Source organism: Balearica regulorum, chromosome 9, assembly GCF_011004875.1.
Source record: "Balearica regulorum gibbericeps isolate bBalReg1 chromosome 9, bBalReg1.pri, whole genome shotgun sequence".
In the NCBI taxonomy this organism is placed as follows: Eukaryota; Metazoa; Chordata; class Aves; order Gruiformes; family Gruidae; genus Balearica; species Balearica regulorum.
The window spans coordinates 27448410-27467888 of NC_046192.1; the positions used below are offsets into that span (position 1 = coordinate 27448410).

At 41.2% G+C, this 19479-nt stretch overlaps 1 protein-coding gene across 1 annotated transcript; it reads right to left on the reverse strand.

Annotated features, from left to right (window-relative positions):
- Positions 1–402: 402 nt before the first annotated feature.
- On the reverse strand, positions 403–18730 carry LOC104634717 (lysosomal amino acid transporter 1 homolog; the record flags this gene model as incomplete). The annotated part of the gene is made up of 9 exons (XM_075761677.1): positions 403–1324; positions 7295–7480; positions 8433–8528; positions 9445–9569; positions 11361–11451; positions 12555–12684; positions 14207–14290; positions 15718–15834; positions 18303–18730. Coding segments are annotated over 9 exons (1359 nt in total), but the record flags the coding sequence as incomplete, so codon positions are not given.
- Positions 18731–19479: the final 749 nt, after the last annotated feature.

Here is a 19479-nt window from a genome sequence, read left to right on the forward strand (position 1 = left end):
ATCGCCATGCGAAGGCGAGGGCGAATGTCCACAGGCAGCGGGAGGGAGGAGGTTGCCCTCGCCCCCCCCAAAAGCACCCGCCCTGTTTCACGGGGTTTTATCAGGGACGTGAAGTTCTGTAGAAGTTCAGAGAGAAAAATGCTTCATTTTTCATGTGTGCTTTTGGCAGCGATTTAGTTTCTTTTGCTATTTAAAAATAAGTTTATTATTTATTAGTTTTTATTATTTAAAAACAAAATTTATATCGTTACCCTTTAACATCTGCTATCAAAGGGAATGAACTTCATAAGCCCGCAGATGCATAAAATGCTCATATTGAGCTTTATAAGAAAGCACCTCTTTTTGTTCACAAACTTATTGAAGAGCAAATCATTATATATCCAATAAAATATTGACAAGAAGTTTATTCTTTGAGATAACTTTATTAAAGTTTTCTTCAACCATCACACAGTATTGCAAAAAATCCACAATTGCAAGGTACAGTCTCCTTAGCTTCTAATTTTTTTTTCCCCCTGTGGTACTTATCTAAACCAGAAGCTTGCCAAGAAAATGCACGTTGTAGGAAAACATTATATGGGGTATATGATGACATGTAATAACTATGTTCCTTCGAACACAAGGAATTGATGTATAAATGCTTTAACTCTTAAAAATAAAATGCATAGTGACACTCTGCAATGAGGCTCCCACCAACTTAAACCAGGATTCAGATTTTGCATCAATAATGGATCCTCTGCACTGAAGTTACTTAATTATAGGCTGTTTTTTTCTTCTGATGCATGTGAAATTGAGTACGAATAAAAAAGACCAAATCTTACACACAGTGCAACTGGACTGAGCAGTCTGGAACCCCAGGTTGGGTGCACGGGGGTAAATCTCATCCACTGTTAACTAGATGCACGAGTTCATCTAAAAATAAAGAGTCATCCCATCATACGCACTGTATCGTTATGGCAAACATTTCTACAGCACACTTTGGGGAGAAAGAGCTAAAATGGGAAAAAAAAAAAGTATCAGGAAAAATATTGTACCTATCCTGAAACAACACAGTAAATATTAAATATTTTGTCATTTGCAAATAAGCAATGACAAATAAATGGCAGAATAAATTAATAAAAAGTAAGTAATAAATTTGGTCCCTAAGCAACTGCCATCTTAACTGTTTGTCAAAGTCATCCAAGGACACAAGCCAGTGAAAACGGGAGCCGAATCCAGGCTGGCGCTAGGCAGGCTCCTCGCTCACCAGCAACGGTTCCACTTCCAGCGCCACTAAACCGGATTGTCTTTCCTTGCGCTGACGATACAGGAGGAATTGCAGAGTCACCTGTTGTTTTGGGGTAAGGAAGGGATTAACTAGGATACAGAGGTAGCAATTGCAGTACTTGCTTTCAATTAAACCCCAAATAAGGTGTACAGAATAAAAGCAGCCATCCATTTAGTTCTGGCACAGACTCTGAATACCAGAGTCCACAGAGGAAAGCTTAAAACTCGCTGTATCTAATTCCTGTACTGTAGTGTAAGTATTATCCATTTATTTAATCCCAACTGTGGAATTTTCTCCGTTAGCATATAACCTTTTCCAAATCCTGCTTAATGCTCATTTTCAGTATTTCTTTGTGGCAAAAAGTTTAATCATATTTTACTTGCAACACTAGAAAAAAGAACGTACGGAAAAATTCTAACTCAAAACTTCAGATCCCCTTGGTTACACGGCTCAGACACACAGGAAAATGTCCTTTACTATCTCTTCCTCAGGCTTGCAAAGGTCCCAAGTGTGAAATTCCTTAGAAGCAGAAGGGGAACAAGGTTCACCTAGGAACAACGTGGAATCAAACACATTGCCCTGTACTACTCCAGCCTCAGCGGGCAGACGCTGGTAAGGAGGAGAAGTTATTAAAAACTTTTCTTAGCAATAGATCAGCAGGGCCTGATCGGAAAACAAAATTCTCATTTCCTGCAAAATTCTAGCTGGTTTGGTATTTACAGGCACTGACATGCAGGCATCACTATGACTCAATATTTAATGCTGGTTTCAACACAGAATTGTACAATTAGACATAATTATTTATTTCTATTGTAAAATAGACCACTGGAAATACTGCTAATCTGAACAACTAACTAACATACTAACAAGTATGGACTCATCCTTGATGGTTCCAGCTCTCAAACAAAATTATTGACTTTGAGCATACATAGCCTTTAAATAAAAAAATCAGGGCTGTGCATCTAGAACGGACAGGAGATATTTCTTACTCTTCAGAATTTTTGCTAGATAGCCGAGGAGTTTCATACTTGAGTACTGAACTTGATACAAACCACTTTGTTCTCCAGTGGAGATACCACTTCAATATATAAAGACAGCACACAAACCTATCCAGCTATGCCCTTCCCTTATGTATTCTTTTCTATTCTATTCCAGGAAATCTGCACAGCACCTTACAGAATAAAGATCCGCCAGCCCCGGTAAATCTGCACAGAAACGACGTGAAATGCAAAGCAGCAGGTCTTCACGGAGGCAAAGCACGCCAGCCAGCAAAGCGGCCATACTCTGTACAGCAGGGTTTATGGCTTCGACTTTTTTCACTCATTTTGGGGACTATTTTTTTTTTCTTTTTCTAAAAGACAGCGTGATTCCAGCAGCAGACTATGCTAAACCCAGCATGACTTGCTATCCAACTTTGATGAAGAAAGCTTTCAGGACACGAGATGGGTGGAAGGAGGTGAAGTAGATGAGGACAAGTAGGGACCTCCAACATAAGGATCTGTAGGAAAGCACGTGTAAAGGCGCGTGGTGTAGATACAAGTGGCCGTCTGTGCACCCGGGTACATGGTACAAATTTCAATGTATGCTCATCTGAGTTCAGATTTGACAGAACCTGGGTCACCACTACTGTTAAAATCCCATTTACTACATGTAAAATCCCATTTTAAAAATGAAATAGTTTCCCTGGGAAGCAATCTGACATACAGAATTCTAGCAGAAACACTTTGGATCAGTTAAAATAACTTGGCTGGTGGACGATGGGTGCAAGAAGTTTGAGGCTAATGTATGTAATTATTTATAAAAGTAAGAAGAGGGGGAAAAAAAAAAAAAGCTTTCTGGGAGGCCTGGATGAAGGGAGAGGAAACTCTCCACATCTTAGGCAGAGCCCCAAGAATTATCCCACCTTCCCAAAGCCCTCCAGCATCCCACCTGTGAGGGCCCTCAGCTAAAGACTAGACAGGATTTCCTTCAGAGAGAGCAGGCCAGCACTCCTTTTCTAGTCTTTCTGTAGTATTATGTGGGGAACGCTTCCTTCTGAGAGCTTAGCAAATTCATTTTATAGCATATATAGGTAACACTTAAGTTTCCTGCCTTTTTCTTTTCTTTTTTATGGGCCTTACTGTACTCACAGCTGAGCACCTCCTCAAGTCTTAATAGTTGCACTGGTGGAAAAAAGACCCTGTGAACTGGGAATGGAATTTACTTCCATCACACTGTGGGCTTGGGACAAGCCCGGGCTGCAGCGCTGCGCATTATCACTCTTAGCCACCAAGCTGGCAATAGCACCAGAGCTTTTAAGAAGGTATAAACACAAGTTCTGTGGAGCTTATCAAACAGTGTTTCCAGAATATGTTTTTGTAGTGTGTGTACTCAGCTGGTCGTATTTTTTAAATAAATGCTAAACTGCCAAGACTACTTAATATAGAAACTAACTTGCTGCTCAAGTCTGACTTTCTGGGGGAAACTTTAAGACCTAAGCATGCAGACAGCCCAAAGTGGAGGAGACAACCAAACTGACTTCTCAGAGTAAAGTTTATGGCAGCCACCAAGCTAGCATATCGAATTTCTTTCATTAAATTAAGCAATTTAATGACAATTTCAAAAAACGAAATAGCTTTGAGACAAAAGCAGGTATTTACGGGATGGCAGCGAAGTTGTATGTTTGGCTGGGAAACTCTCCTGGCTGAATTGTCAGGTCAGGCTTATATTCTTCGCACAGGGTAATTAAATTACAAGGAGTGATGTTTTGTAGAAGTATATAATGGATTCCAAGCGGTTGCCCTGCAGATCACAAAAGGTGCAAGAGAAGAGTCTGCATACAACAGCTTGGCTCTTGCTGGATGTACTTTGGCTATCCAGTAACAACCTGGCTACACAATGAAAAGAATTACATGTGGAGGATTTGAACACAGTTCTCTGACAACAGGGTGATGTCAAATTAAAAAAAAAAAAGACAAAAATCTTGGTAAAGGGCTTTGTCTGAACTAAACACACAGCAGAGTTGTTTGGTTTTGGTGAGAGCATGGGAGGAAGGAAGCAGGGTGAAAGAGGGTAGAAGAGTCACAGAAAAGGACGAAGTTTTCTGGAAAAACTTGCACTAGATTCAGTCTCTTTGAAACATAGTGATGGCTGCTGCTAAAAGTCTGAAGGCAGAACTGGTCAACTGATTTAGTATTTTAAAATACGTAGTATTGCATCCTTGTGTACAAATGAAACAGGAAGTAATCATGCACATTAAATAAAGCTCTATTATGGCCCACCATGGAACCTTAAACCAGACAAATCTGGACTTAGCGTCTGACCCTCAAGGCGCCCCATCAGCCCATTTAAACCCTGGGCTGCCTGGTTTCTCGAGAAACTCCAACCACCTTCCCCTACTGCAGAGCGCCAGTTGGAAGGAAACATTTCCTGCAAAAGAAAATCGTGTCCAATTTGTAATTCGAATGTGTAGTGCTATGAAACTCCTCTTAAAATGAAAAGGAGGACAATTCATACTCTACAAATAATTGGACGCTTCCATTATTTATTGAAAATAACTGGCTTACTGTGCAACCAAATAACTTTAACTGGAGACACCAAGGGAACAGGATGACCGTGTTATCCTGTTAAACCAAGCCAAAACAGCTCCGGTGTAATCCTGCACTAAGTAACGCTGGAGCTGCTGTTCCAGCTATGATCAGGAGTCCATTTGTTTCTAAAAATAGTCAGTGCCAGCCGTGTCAGGTGGAAGCAAAAGAATACTGCAGCAGACACAGAGTAAGTGAACTCTTAATCCTGGTTTGGACCTTGAGAAATGAGAGTTTATTTTCCCACCTAATGAAAGCCCGGACACTATCAGGAATAAAGTCTAGTAGAATTAGGCAATTTCTGCAACTACACCTCAAAACTGTTACACAAATCATCAGTGATGAAACACCTCCCTCGCAGAAATTATGACTTTTTGGTTTAACTCCTCTGTTTTCCAAAACCCAGGTGATCCAATTCATAGTTTTCTGGTCTAACATAACGTATCAGTTTGTTAGATTTTTTTTCTATTTTCTTGCTTGACAAGAGACAGTAATGAAACTCTCTTTTTAAAAGCATTGACTTCCTTACCTTCAGGGCTTCTCAAAGCAGGAGGTCTGCTTTTGTTTTCTCTTGATTACAAATACTTCATACATTTTCAACTAACACTATATACTTGACTAGATTCCTATAAGCTCCTCAACCTGATTTGGAAGCATCTGTTTTCAATATAATTTGAACTGGAGGACTATTAGCAAGATTGGATTCAGACTCCAATCAAGACAGGACCCAGAAATGAATGTCATGTGCACACTGGCACTGCAATCCTGGGGCAGGGCTCGGGGAGGGGGAAGGTTTGCGGCCAATATAAAAGTTCCTTTTCAGAGTTCATCATAGAAAGGCATCTGCAAAATACGCACATAACATACTGTAAGGGTCATCAAGTTCTAGGGGTTTTTGGGTAAATAAATATCGGCTGGTTTATGTTTCCAGCTGGGGGTGGCAGAAAGGAGTCACTACTCCGTTCATGGAAGAAAAGGGCCGAGCGCTCAAACCAGCCATGTGGGCTAGCAGCCCTGCTCCCCGCAGTCTGCTCAGGCCAAAGAAACGGGGCTGTCTCAGACAAGATAAAACTACAACTTACTTCAAAACGGGCCAGGAACCACAGTTTAGTCTCACTGCTGTAGCGAAGTATTCTGTTCCCACATCACAGAATGTTTTACTAAACCACCCACTTAAATCACCATGGCTGGAGATGCTCGAAGCACAGATGGCTATTCGGAATGCCAGGGTAATTTAACAGCCCATCCAAGGGCCAGGGTCAGCTGTCCCATCGCTAGTCTAATTGGAGCAGCTTATGAAATTACTTTAATCAGAAAGACAAGAATGATGCCTGGGAATCATAACTTCTGGAACTGTTCCAGGTAAATCTGGTAAAGAACTTCCTTTTAATATGGAACGGATTAACACAACATGCTTCAGCATGGTCCTGAAATCACTCTTCGTTTTATCCTGTTTTATAGCTTGAGTTCATGGAGCTAAGTACCAAGGCACAAACCTAAAATTCTGACTTCAGGGAAAAATCAGAAAATCTCCTCTTTATACTCTTTTAAGTGAAAATACAAGCTATAGTAACAAGACAGGTGACTATAAACCTACAGTAAGACCAAGTACCATGACATTACCATTCACTAGCCAAAGTACCATACTACTCTAAACATTTTGCTTTTAATTTCTTGATCACAGAATGCTGATGCTCAGTCTAGAGAGAGCATGACTAAGAATGACTAATATACTGTGGGCATCTCATGTACGTCCCCTGAATATAAGAAGAAGAAAGAAAAAAAATTACAGTGTTTTAAGTATGCTCAGGACTTTCAAGACACTGGCACACTAATCTAGATAAGAGTGTAGTTGGTTAGCCCTTAGCACGGCTCTGGGAGCACAGCCACTGGTTTTCAGAGGAACTCAGTGTCTCAATGCATCTGCCTTTGCCCGGAATCACAGAGTTAAGGGAAGCTGCAGCATTGCTTTGTTAAATGCTATTTTCCCGAAACTAAGTTTGCCAAAACCTCATTGTTTGTCTCTGAACTTAATGCAATCTTGCAATAGCACTTACCCAATTTAACGAAATTCTCAAAGCTGAAATTCTATATTTGCATTTAAAAACAAGCAGGTTTGGGGTTTGTTTTGGTTTGTTTGTTTGGGGTACATTTATCAGACAGCAAACCTAAGAAAAACAGCACAATGTGAACGTCCCCCAACTTTTAGTAGACTACGTATTGCTTACAAGATATAAATTAACCTGTGCAATGCAGCTTTAATGTAGGTATTTTCTATAAACTTACTATTCTTATAGTGAAATATTATAAAATGCATACAAATTACTGTTCAGAAAGAAGATCTTATGATCAGGTTAGAATCATAGAAAACAAATTTTTAATTAAAAAAAAATCCACTTAATTTCTGATCTACTTATTAACAAGCCTATCCTGAGAAACTCTAGCTGTAACAGGAAAAGGATACAAAAACGTCTAGAAACAAAACTCCAAAGCTGCCAAGGAGCCATGGAAGATGGTGTAAAAAGTAGAGGGCCCGGAAGGATTTGGTAGCTGGCATCTTTAAAACAAGGCTCAGTCCGTATGTACAGTTTCCCATCATGGCTAATGCAAAGAGCAGGTAAGAGGTGCCTTCTGTTGATTTTCTTTGGAACTAAACACAAGTTTTTACAAATACAAAGAAATGTTAAAACATGTATCACAGTAGGCAGTTGTAGGTAATTTTAGCATTTTGTACTATAACACATCCAAAGACTTTCAGTCATTCTTGTCCATCTCTTCCTGGGCTCTGAATACTCCGAGCTTAGTACTTGCAGCACATATCACCAAAAACTACAGAAATTGCTACAGTTCTTAGAAGCAGCTCCAGTTAATGTAATTTTTAAATAAGTGCAAAGCAGCAAGGATAATCTGCTTCCAAATGATATTTAGTTCTTAAAAAAAAAAATCTGTTGTTCTATCAGTCTTTTTGAAAATATTGTGGTATTCCAGCTGTGAAGGAAAAGGTAGAGGAGGAATATAAACAGGCTTGGAAATGAACTAATTTCCATAATCAATTAAAAAGCCCCTATACAATTAACAATGTAAAACTTTCAGATCTTTTGTTGTTCCAAGTTTGGGGTTTTTTTTAATATACTGATAGTGAAGAGGCTGTGAGGAAAAAAAAAAAGTCTGTAATGGCATCTTTGTGAAAAGGTGCTAGAATTATAAACTAATTTTGCTCTAATTCTAACTTTTGATCCCACGGTTGGTTGCTTAAGGTAGAATATTTTGGAGAAAGAAAAGGTGAGATATCACTTGCTCGTGACAACAATCACAGAATGCAGGTTTCTGCTCATATCTGATAAATCCAACTGTAAACACTTCATCTTCCCCAGCCAATCAATCCTCTTCCATCAATCGAAGACCATAATTTTCCTAAAATTCTCACCATCCTCCTCTGAATGGGGAAAAAAAAGCCCTTTTTTTTTTCCTTTACCATTTTAGATTGTCACAAAAGCAAAGTAGGCTTTCAAGTTCAAGAGGGCTCACCGTTAGGGAGAATCCAACATCTAAAGCAACAGAGAGTATTTTGTACAAGTTTACTTAGCCAAAAACCTACTTACATTTTTATACAGCTGAGGAAATCTACTTCCCAAGTAAAACACACAGGATACATAGCCACAAATGAAGCCTGACATTTCAACCATATCAAGAGAGTTCTAAAAAAGAAAGGTACACATATTTTGGCAAGAATGTTTTCAGGCGTTTCAGAGGACTACACTGAGAGTCCACTGGCTGATTTTCTGGACAGAACTCCTTTCAAAGCAGTTCAGTGCTGCTCTTCAAATGACCAAAGAGGGCTAGAAAGGGTTTAATCTTTCTCTCACAACAATGCACACTGCTGCGTCATAGCCATGACTGAGATCAAAACTAGTGCCAGGCTTTAGGATACGACACTAATATCAACCCAGTCCTCCTGCTAAAAAAGCCTGGGCACAATAATTCAAACCAAAACTAAGAACTGTAGCTAGGGCCACAAAAAAAAAAAAAAAAAAAAAAAATCATCCTGTCTGGAGAAAGCAAAATACTCATTTTTCACAGTTTAAGAGTTGCTAGTTTTCTCACTCTAGCTGTGTTTTGAAAATAAGCTGCTTCCCTGCTGGGCAATGTTGCTGGATTACAATTATTTTACTGGCATTAGTATGAAGGCCATAAAATTGCTAGAATAGCCTGTGTACTTTCCTGCTGAAATGACAGCAGCAGCAGGTACAATTGTAATTTTTCCACTTTTATTGATTTCACTTGTGACTGTGTAGGCTCTACACGGTCATCTACAGTATTTACACAAGCAGAAACACAACACGTATACATGTTTTTTGGCAGAGCAGCACATCCTAATGACCCATGGGACAGAATAAGCCCAAAACACAGGCAGCTGCTAAAAGAAGCGATTTTATAACTTCTTTATTTTGGGATGTATGGTCCATAGTTAAAACATCCACATAGTGCCACTTTTATGGTTTCTAAATCATTGTTATAAACAACATCTGAATTTCTTTAAAGCTCAGTGTACGCAATCTTTTCAAGACACTTTTGGGTGGGATTTTTTTGGAATGGCAGCAGGTAAGAACTTACATTACTTCTTTCAATTACTGCACTCTGGTCTTGGCTTCTTAGTAACAGCTGACAGAGTAAAATAACACACAGTGCTATACACACCATGATCCAGGTTATACAGCAATTCTTCAGGCTTTTGCTGCCTAGAATGACATAAAAACAAATTAGCTGAAAAATAACATCTGCTGTTGATTTAAAGTTACTTTTTGCTTGCAATATAAATATATGAATTTAAAGGTAGAATTTCATGTATCTTTTTCTTGGCAGCAATGGAAGTCCACCTCCTTCTTCTGGGCTCCGTGCCCACCCCTGCTCACTATCACAGTTCTTGCACAAAGACACAGCACAACAGAGGGGAGCAGTGCAGGAACAGGAGGGACCCCCTTAAACAGGCATTGCTACCAAGAGAGAAAAGTTTCATGCTCAGTTCATCTCTTGTATTAGCTCCTAACAGTTTACTATTAAGTAACAGCTGGTAAACAGAAAGCTGCTAAATAGAACAGAATGTGACAGTTTCCTTCAACACATCTTGATTAAAAACTGCAAAAGCAAGGATATTTGAAATTTATATTAACAAAAATATCTTTAAGACAAATACGTAATCTGAGTGCCGTGCCATCTATGTCCGTGGTTAGCTAGATACCGAGCCTTACCAAGACTCCAGTACTCAAAGACACAGACTCCACCTAGCACGTCTCCATAGACACCTACAAGACAACTTGGAAACGGCTGACAAGCCCACAGAACTCCGGAGCTATGTTATCTCCCCTATCTACGAGAGGCTGGTAAAGTCCTGCAGTCACTGTTACCAGCGGAACAAACTGCTGTACAGCATTAGTAAGCCTGTCCTAAAGACCTGCACTCTAAATAACACAGACTTCGTAGTGCTGTTCCACAGGCCGCGCTCTGAGATGGAAAACTGGGCGACTTGTCGAGGGTAGCTGCTCCAGAACTGAGTACCCAAAAGCCCTCTTTGGGTCACAGCTTCCAGCACAGTACCACCCCTCCCTCCCCAGCTCTGCAAACCCGTGAGCTGAAACAGGCACCAGCAGCTAAACCGGACAAAAGCCCGTGTTTGTTTTCAAGAGTAGGCAGCAGGAAGGAAATATCTTCAGCACTGACCTATCTCCAGGTTTATCATCAGTTCCATATTGAATGAATCTGCTTTATCCCTATTTAGTCCGCTGGGAAGGCATCTGGTTTACTTCAGCTTTTTGTTACCTCTGCCGCACCATGGATTTCCTTTGATACTTTTTTTTTTTTAGATTGATGAGTTAATGTTTTTGATTTGATACAATGCGAACAGAGCTTTCTGTCTTCCATTTCAGTCAAAACAGTAGTCCATTGGTAGGCTGAATACTACAACTACTGCCAGGATTTTATGAAGCCCAACTCAAGTAATTTAATTCCCCTTGAATATGTTTTTTAACTATATGTACTGAAACAGAACACATGAAGATGTCAAGATATTTTATGCTATAAGCAAATAAAGTCCGGTTTCAATCAACATGGAGGAAACTAACCGAACCACACAAAGAAATAATGCGTGCTTTCAACTTACACATATATTTAGATAGCTGTAAGTAGACAGTAAAACCATGGTGTAAGTTAAAATATGGAACCAGATTCCACAAAACTACTGCATTTTGTATGTCTATATAAACTGAAACTACTACATGGAAAATACTTACAGATATTACGTGGGTAAAAAAAAAGAGAAAGGCAGAAAGGCAGAGAAAAGAAAGGGCAGGATTTTCACAAGAGCCTAAGAAAACTGGAAGCAATAAACCTAACAACTTCAACCAGAATTTGTGTGCTCTATTTTTTGATCCCTTTGAAAAAAAAAAAAAAAAGGTATTTAAAAGCTGTAGAAAATATAAAACTAAAGAGCATGCCACATTACGGAGAACATTTTAATTGTTGAAAAACCTTACATTTTGTCATCTTCTTATTCTTGAGCTTATAGTAGACAAATTGTGAAATCATAATTATATCCATGTTAACATAAAAAATGGCAGTGACAATCTGAAAGAGAAGATACATTTGCTTGTTCAGTATACAAATAGTTCAAAATACCTTAACTGGATGGGAATTTTGCTTCATAATGATAATGTGAATGACAAATACCAAAGCACTGCTAAAAAGAAAAAAAATAAAAAAGAAAAAGAAAAAGCATTTCTAGCACAAACCAAGTCAGACCACTGCAGATAAACGCAGCATAAACCTTATGCAACAGGGACTTGCTGACACAATGGCAGTAGCTGGTCATTTTCCAGGATGCATAGCACAAACTCCTACCTGGGCAGACTGATCAATCCTTCCTGCCCAGAAGCTCAAGCCTGCTCCTCCTAGCTTCCCAGCACTTCGGAAGCTACTCATCTCACTCAGTGCCTCTTCCCTCACTAAGACAAACCTGACATTCTCTCTTTCCCTCGTCATCACGGGGAGATGGAACTGTTAGTGCTATACGTTATGTTGTAAAAGACAACTCTGTCCACCCTTGGGTCCATCTCCAGCTTGTGAAAACTTCTGCGGGTGGCTGACACACACCTCTTGCTCTCTTAAAAAACGCAGATAAGAAAGTTTCAGACACAATGTATTGCTGAAAACGACTGTTCCTTTCGGAGAAACCCTCCCCTTAATGAAGAAAATATGTTTTCAATTCAGACATTAATAGCTTTGTACTAGTATTTCCTGTTAATAAACAGTTTTCTTAAAACAAAACAAAAAAAACCCCAAGAGGAACTTTAAAGAGCAGCTGCCCCAAAACAGCTTGATCTACTACAAGCTAAACACCACAGCTTCCTTCCAACCCCATTTGCTCTGCAAGCTCACTTTGAAGGTGAAGCTCAAATGAAAATTCCCCACTTCATTCATCACTGAGTAACAGCCAGTAAGTCTCTTTGACTGTTAATTACAAGCATGAAATGGTTCCTATAACACATAACAGTATTGATGTAAATATTGGGGAAATTATGACCTATTTTATACAGGGTAGATCAGTGAACAGAATACGAAACTATTTTCTTTCCCAGTATGGACTTTACGGTGCAATATTAAGGAATCCTAGAATTTAAAGAGACAGTTTGAAAAGCACAAATCAAAACGTAGGAATATTGACAGATTACCTGAATTGGCAGTTGATTTGTTAAATAACAGCCTACGAAATTTGTAAGATCTCCAGCTATCCAACACAGCAGAAAGCCCAAAGACAGCGCTTGATCCACTCTTCCATTCTGACAGGCAACGTAAATTTGACTGGCACAAATTCCAGAAGTAATTGTAAAACAGTGTAAGCAAAAAATGTTTAATAAGCTCAGAAGTACATTTTTCAAATTCTGACTAAAGAAAGATTAAAACTCTAACCACAAGAGACCTATGACAGCAATACTCCACTTACCTTCTGAAGAAGAGCTCAGTACCACTACAGCTCACCATGTCTTACTCTAACATAACAAAAGACTCAAATCAGAACTTCATTACTGCGTGCCTGGGCTCCTTTTTTGTGGCCTGCACTGAAATACCATTTTCTGGACACCAGAACTATGCCGTAAGCATTTTATATTCATCTGCTGTAAATACCAGCCTTTAAAATACTGAAATAAGAAAAACGCTGTTCCTTAACATGGAAGGGCTAAGAGTGAATGAAGCTTCTAAAGGAGCTGACAACTACACTTACGCCTCTAAATTGGAGAGCTGTTATTCAGATTCACAATGGGGACTATGAAGTAATCCCAAATGTGAGTCCATTAGACATATTTTGATGAATTCCATGCTCACTAACATGACAGTTTTAACGTAAAGCCCCCTTTCAACTAATATTTCAAGTAATATTTCTCAAGCTCCACAGCTTACCAAAAGTGGTTTTATTTTGCTTGATTTCCATAGCCCTTTTACTAGTTCAGTAAATTATACCCCCCTTATAGGGCCAGACTTTGGAGTCAATTCCATTTTGTTTCAGGCATTTGCACCTGCTGGGAGCATTTCTACTTTTCCTTTGTCATCTCTTACCTACACATCTGAAACCTGAACCCAGTGCCAGGAACCAAACGGCATCTGATTTAGCACTACCGAAGCGCTAACTCATGTGCTGCTTCCGACCTTTCCTCAATCCAAATTTCATTGGCAGGAGCCAGCACAACAGTACTGGTGACATAGCATGTGGTTTAAATAAACACTGAGCCAGCTTCTGCAGCAAGTGTGCCTGCGTGTGCACACACATCTCAGGGTAGAGAAGATAAGAGAGAAGAGGTGATTTATTCTCATTTGCTCTAAGTGGCAGAGATTAGTGTCAAGTCAGTACAACAGAACAGTACATCAAGCTCATTTGTCAACCACCAAATATTGTTGCAAACATGAACAACATGCTTCTCTGGCATATTATATCTGTATTATGCAGATAGAGAAACATATCCAAGATAAAATAAAAAAAAAAAAAAAAGGGCAGCTTTTGAAAAAAGGCTTCAGGCAAGATTACTCATGTTTGAATCTGAGGACTGCTTAAGACTTTAAACTTACGGTAGTGCAGCAAACAGAAAACAGACAATGGAAATCAGTCCTATGACAACACTCCAATACTCCCACGCATTCTCGACACATTCTTCCAGGAGATGCCAAATCCATGGTGTTCCATTTATGCACAATCTCCTATTCTCTACTGGGGAGATATTGAAAGCATGTGTATACAGCTGAGAAGCCATCATTCCTGGACCGAGATTCAATTTCAGAAGTTTATTTCTGCCTCCATTTTTACCCCATGCAAATCCGCAAATCCGTTTACCAATGCTGAATATCCTCTGTGAAAAGACCTCTGCATCCAGACGGATGCTTGATATCACAGTTATTTCCAATCTCATAAACGAACCTGCCAAATTCAAAGAAACAAATACAGCCAGTGTGAATAAGACATTAACCGTACAATGCTTGCTTATATTTATTGCTTATAGAAAAGAAGTTAGACTTCCAAGAAAGAAAAATACTTTGTGGTCCATCGCATTTATTAGGTCTTGACAAATACGCAAGACTCCAGATTTATATTGCTATAGCATTTTAGTCTGGGGTTGTGTTAGGCAGAGACTGCAAGTTACAATGAGGTGCCAGCACTCTGCTACAGGGTAAAGCAAACCAAGCAATTTATTAGCACTTAAGACCAAAACTCTGATTTTCATGTTCAACGTTATGCCAAAAAAGTAACAGTACATTCTTTAATGATCCTAGCCCAGACTCTGAACACTCTACTCACACTTACAAAACATTAACATAACGTTGCTTTCTACACAACTAATTTCAGGATAATGTTATGAAAAAGAAGTCACTTATGACTCAGATTCTGGAAGAGCTCTAAGGTCTACTTGATCTAGACAGACCATCAGACTAACTAGAGAGTCAACATAGTGTCAAACTAGCCTGCGTTATTTAATACTCCAGAGCAAAGATGGAAAGTGTAAGAAACTGGCAGAAGGCAACTGTAAGGTATTCCTGCCCCCAAAATCCCCAGAATGAAATGCAATAGTACAATGTAGCTTAAATTTTAAAGCAAGGGAGGGTTGAATTTGAGCTTTTAAATTATTTTCTTGTAGCGAATTGTAATAGTTCTGGTTATTTTTTGTTTCTGCTGAAATATCCATCCTATTTGAAATTTTAATATTTACTTAGAAGGCTAACCACTACAAAATTGAAGAAAATTGTAAAAAAATGCAGAATTATCCATTACTATTCCTTGAAACTTCCTGCTGACAAAAACTAACTGATTTCCCACTCGTTCTGATGATAATTTAAGTCCTCTAAAAGTTAGTAATTCCTCATATAGAGGAGTCTTAACTAGCTATTAAGGAAAAAAGCCAGAGCAAATGCACTGTTTAAAAAAACCTACAAAAGAAATAGTCCACTAGTAGGTTGACCTGTTCAGTATTTAAAGCCAGATGTAGAACCAGTAACAGGAAAGATGGTAAAAATTTCTAAGACCATCTGGAACATCTCAGACACACAGCAAATTCAGAAAACAAGCAGATATAATACGGAGGTCTAAGAGCATCCCTCTAGAAGTGAATAAGGCTGTTTACTATCTCACAGACAACAGTCCCCAAAGGCCTGATGTTTGTAGCTGGGATTTTTGATGGTCTTCACTTTGCACGCATGGGGCCAGGGCTTGGAAGGGCTGGCAACATATCCTGGGTGCAAGGTTACCGGTTGGAGCCACCCTCCTTATGCATCAAACTACTTCTGAATCCAGGTGAAGTTTCACAAAGTTTGTTTTCATAGAGCATCATTCACTGTAAAGTTAGGACTCACTTTGCTAGGATTTGAGAAACCTGCTTTTTCTTTTCATGAGGTATCTGTGGCGTTAAATGCTGGAACAAGTTTTCTGTAGAAACTGGCTGCTTCTCAAGAGAGCTGTCATCATTGGACCTAAACCAATTAAACGATAAAAAAACCTCATGTATTCATACACTGAGAATTTACCTTAGCCTATTAGATAACTTCACCAGTATAAACTGAATATATCAGACTTCATAGCCATCTTTGAAAATAATTTTTAAAGTTAAAAGTTGTGAGTAATGTTTCAAGTAAGCCTTCCCATTCTGGTACTCTGCTGTTGAGTTTTACCACCCACTAAAAAGGGAGAAACATCAAAGCATTTGTAAACTTTGTAACAAAGCCCTTATACATTTTATTAAGCTTCATCCCAAAATGCCTATTTCAAGACAAGCAAAATATGTTAGATGTAAAAAAATAAATAAAAAATTGAACATGGTATTTTAAAACCATGTCTGAAAAATTAGGTTTAATGTGGTATTTAAAACCATGTATGAACATTATAACTGCAGTTGGACTCACACATTCAACCGTTCTAAGATCAAGGACTATGCGGTAGCAAGTCTAAACAAGGCAATTCAGACTTAGCCACCTGATCTAATGCTATACCCCGCTCCAAAACCCTGCAGCTATTACGGAAAACCAAACAGTTTAAAAAAGTGGTAGGAATCAGACAGGCCACTTACACTTCCCAGATGACTGCAGACTTGAGCTTTGGCCTCCTGCCACACAACACACTTAACACATTTAAAGCATATGGATATTCCTGGGTTGCTATTACTTAACATTTACGCAGCAGAATAACATTTGTATTGCCAGTTCTTGTGACTGTATTTTTAAACTTACAGTAATTGCTATTTTTCTTAAATCCCTAACTAAATACTCTGTCCCAGTAAGAGCCTGATCACCAAAACCAGCAATTCTACCAGCAGCCAGAACAACTGGATGCCGTCAATGAAACGTATCGGCCGCAACGCCTGAACTCCTCCTGCCATTGCTGGGAAGGCAAAAGGCAATGGTGTCAGTGAGCTTCAGTTATTTCCACACCTGGACTGGCTGTGCAATATTAGGATATACCCTTCACCACATAAACTATGTCTCCTGACACTCAAGTATTTCATGACTACATTTTCAGCTCAAAAGAATAATGGTGTTTGAGCTAGACTAATACAGATGGCTCCCTCCCCCAATATATACAGTCTTGCATAGAGATTTGAATTTTTCCTCAACATTTAAAAAAACCCAACCTTTTCTTTTATTGCATTAAATGCTTTGCACCTGAAAACAGGATAAGGAGATTGCTATGACACTTCTTTTCATCCTATAGTATCTAAGTTGCCAATGAGGAAAAAAGAAAATAATATTAAAAGGTGATTTATGTTTCTATAACTATTTCTTGCCTATAACCTCATATTCTTTCTTACATTACTGCCCAAATACTAGTTAGTATCTTCTGGGAAAATTACAGTAAAGGTATTATTTTCACAGAACACTTAACTTGGAACCTTGACATCATATCTTTCTGAAAAGGTTTAGTGTTTGTCTAGCTAGAAATAACACTGTTTTAGTGTAGGATATTTAGTAATAAGGAATCAGTAGCTTGAGATTCCTGTTTGGACACTCTTTTTCTTATTTTAATCCTTTATTCTGGAGTAAAAACATGCAAACAGAAAGAGTCAATCGTTTAAAAGTGAAATCCACTTCATTAAGAACAGCTTCACAGCGCAGAGGAGGAAAAGCAAGCTTTCCCTGGAACTTGGGAGACTTGCCACAGATTCTCTGCCTCTCCAACCGCCCAGCTGCTGTGAACATCCACACGTTCTGGCTGCTGCATGTCCTTGGACGTCAAATAACAAGACACTGCTAGTAACGTGTAAAGATGTCAGATATGTGCGTTTGGCAGATTTGCAAGTTCTCTAAATAGCAGCTAATAACAGATTGAAATCCAAAAGGATGTTCAGTTATACAGTATTCATAATTTAATTACTCCTGGGGAAAAAAACTAAAACAAAACAAAAAAAGTGGAGCTAAACTAAGGAGTAATTCAGGGCTTCTTCAAACACTTCCCAGTACTACCCCAGTCATTGTATTTCATCTCAAGCCATTCTCTAACCACATTTTTACACACTCCCAATGTGAGTGCTGCCTCTGAATTCAGAGCTGAAGATAAAGCATGACCAAATTATACCTAGAAACCGAGCCCAGTTCTCGTAGAAGACTTCCAACTTAGCTTATTAAAAAAACCCAAACCCCAAACACAAGGAAGCATCTTTCTTTGGAGAGCCGAGCAGGCACCGGAGCCCGACGCCCCCGGCAGCACCGGCTCATGGCTTCGCAGCCCCGGGGAGCGCCGGCGGGCCCGTCGCCCCGCACCCCACTCGGTCACCAGAGGAGAAACGGGAAGCGGGAAGGCAACATTAAAGGAATAATAATTAGGAATGGCTTTAAGAAAGGGCAGTGGCTCTCTGGTTCCGGGCACATGGCAAAAGCGTGCTCGGCACGGAGGGGGCTCGGCCCCGGGAGACCAGGGCGGGCCTGTGTGGGGAGGCGAAGACACGCACCCGAGCGGGCAGGCACCGACCTGGCGAGGGCTGCTGCTGCTCCGGGGATCCGGCCGGGCCCGCCCGGCGCCGCGCACCTCTCCCCGCGCCGCCGCCGCCACCACCACCACCGGAGGGCGGTTTCGCCGCACGGAAGACCCTGCGGACAGCGAGGGGGTTACGCTCCCGCGCACGGCGGCCGCCACCCTCCGGAGGGCGTCGGGGGAGCCCCGCCGCGCCCTCAGCCACCTCCCTCCCCGCAGCACCCCCAGACCCGCGCGGATGGGGGAGCGCGGCACAGCCCCCCGACACCCACACCGGCGGCTGCCCGGCCCACAGCGGGGAGACGGGAGGGAGAGGAGAAGGCCGGAACGCCCGCCCGCCCGGCCGCGCCGCCGCCCCTCCCCTTCCCCCGGCAGGCCAGAGCCTCGCCCGGCCCGGCGCCGCCATGAGCCGCCACAGCGGCGGGACCGCGGCGCCCTCTGCGGGCGGGCGGCGCTCACGGCCACCCCCCCCACCCCAGTCCCGGGTCTCCCCTCAGCCCGGCCCTCCCCTCACGGCCGGGCCGCCCCTCAGGCCGGATCTCCCCTCACGGCCTGCCCCCGCCCCCAGCCTCAGCCCCGCAGCGGAGCTCACTCCCACCGGCCACCGAGAGCCGCAGCCCGGAGGCCGAGCTCACCCCGAGGAAGGGGGGCAGATGTTGGTGTGGTGTGAGGAAACTGAGGCAGAAGGAGGCAGCGGTGCCCCGAGTCACAAGAAGTGAACGTCTACACGCGTGCAGTTATTACAAAGCTCGGTAATCTTTCTGGGGTCTTCAGGTGGAGGCCGGGGGGCGGCTGACGCAGCCCTGTACAGACCAAGGTGCCCGATGGGGCGCTTATGCTGACAAGATGCAAACAGCTGTGGTATTTTTAAGACCTAGGCAGTTGTGTCAGTGGTGCTACCCTTCTTTTATACAAAACCATCACTTTCAGGCCCGTATAGCACATGTACGCAGAGCAGCCATTGGGAGAAACAGAGAACAAATAGAAGAGGCTCCCACCCAGTTGTTTACCATGGGGTTGAAGCCGATGTGCCCTTTGCAATCCCGGCCTCTGTGCTGGACGGCTGCTAAACACCGCGGTGACCTCCCGTTGTGCTGTTAGTGCCCGCTGGACTCACCAAGCCTTGGCAGCTCTTAAGCGCCGCCTTTTAATTT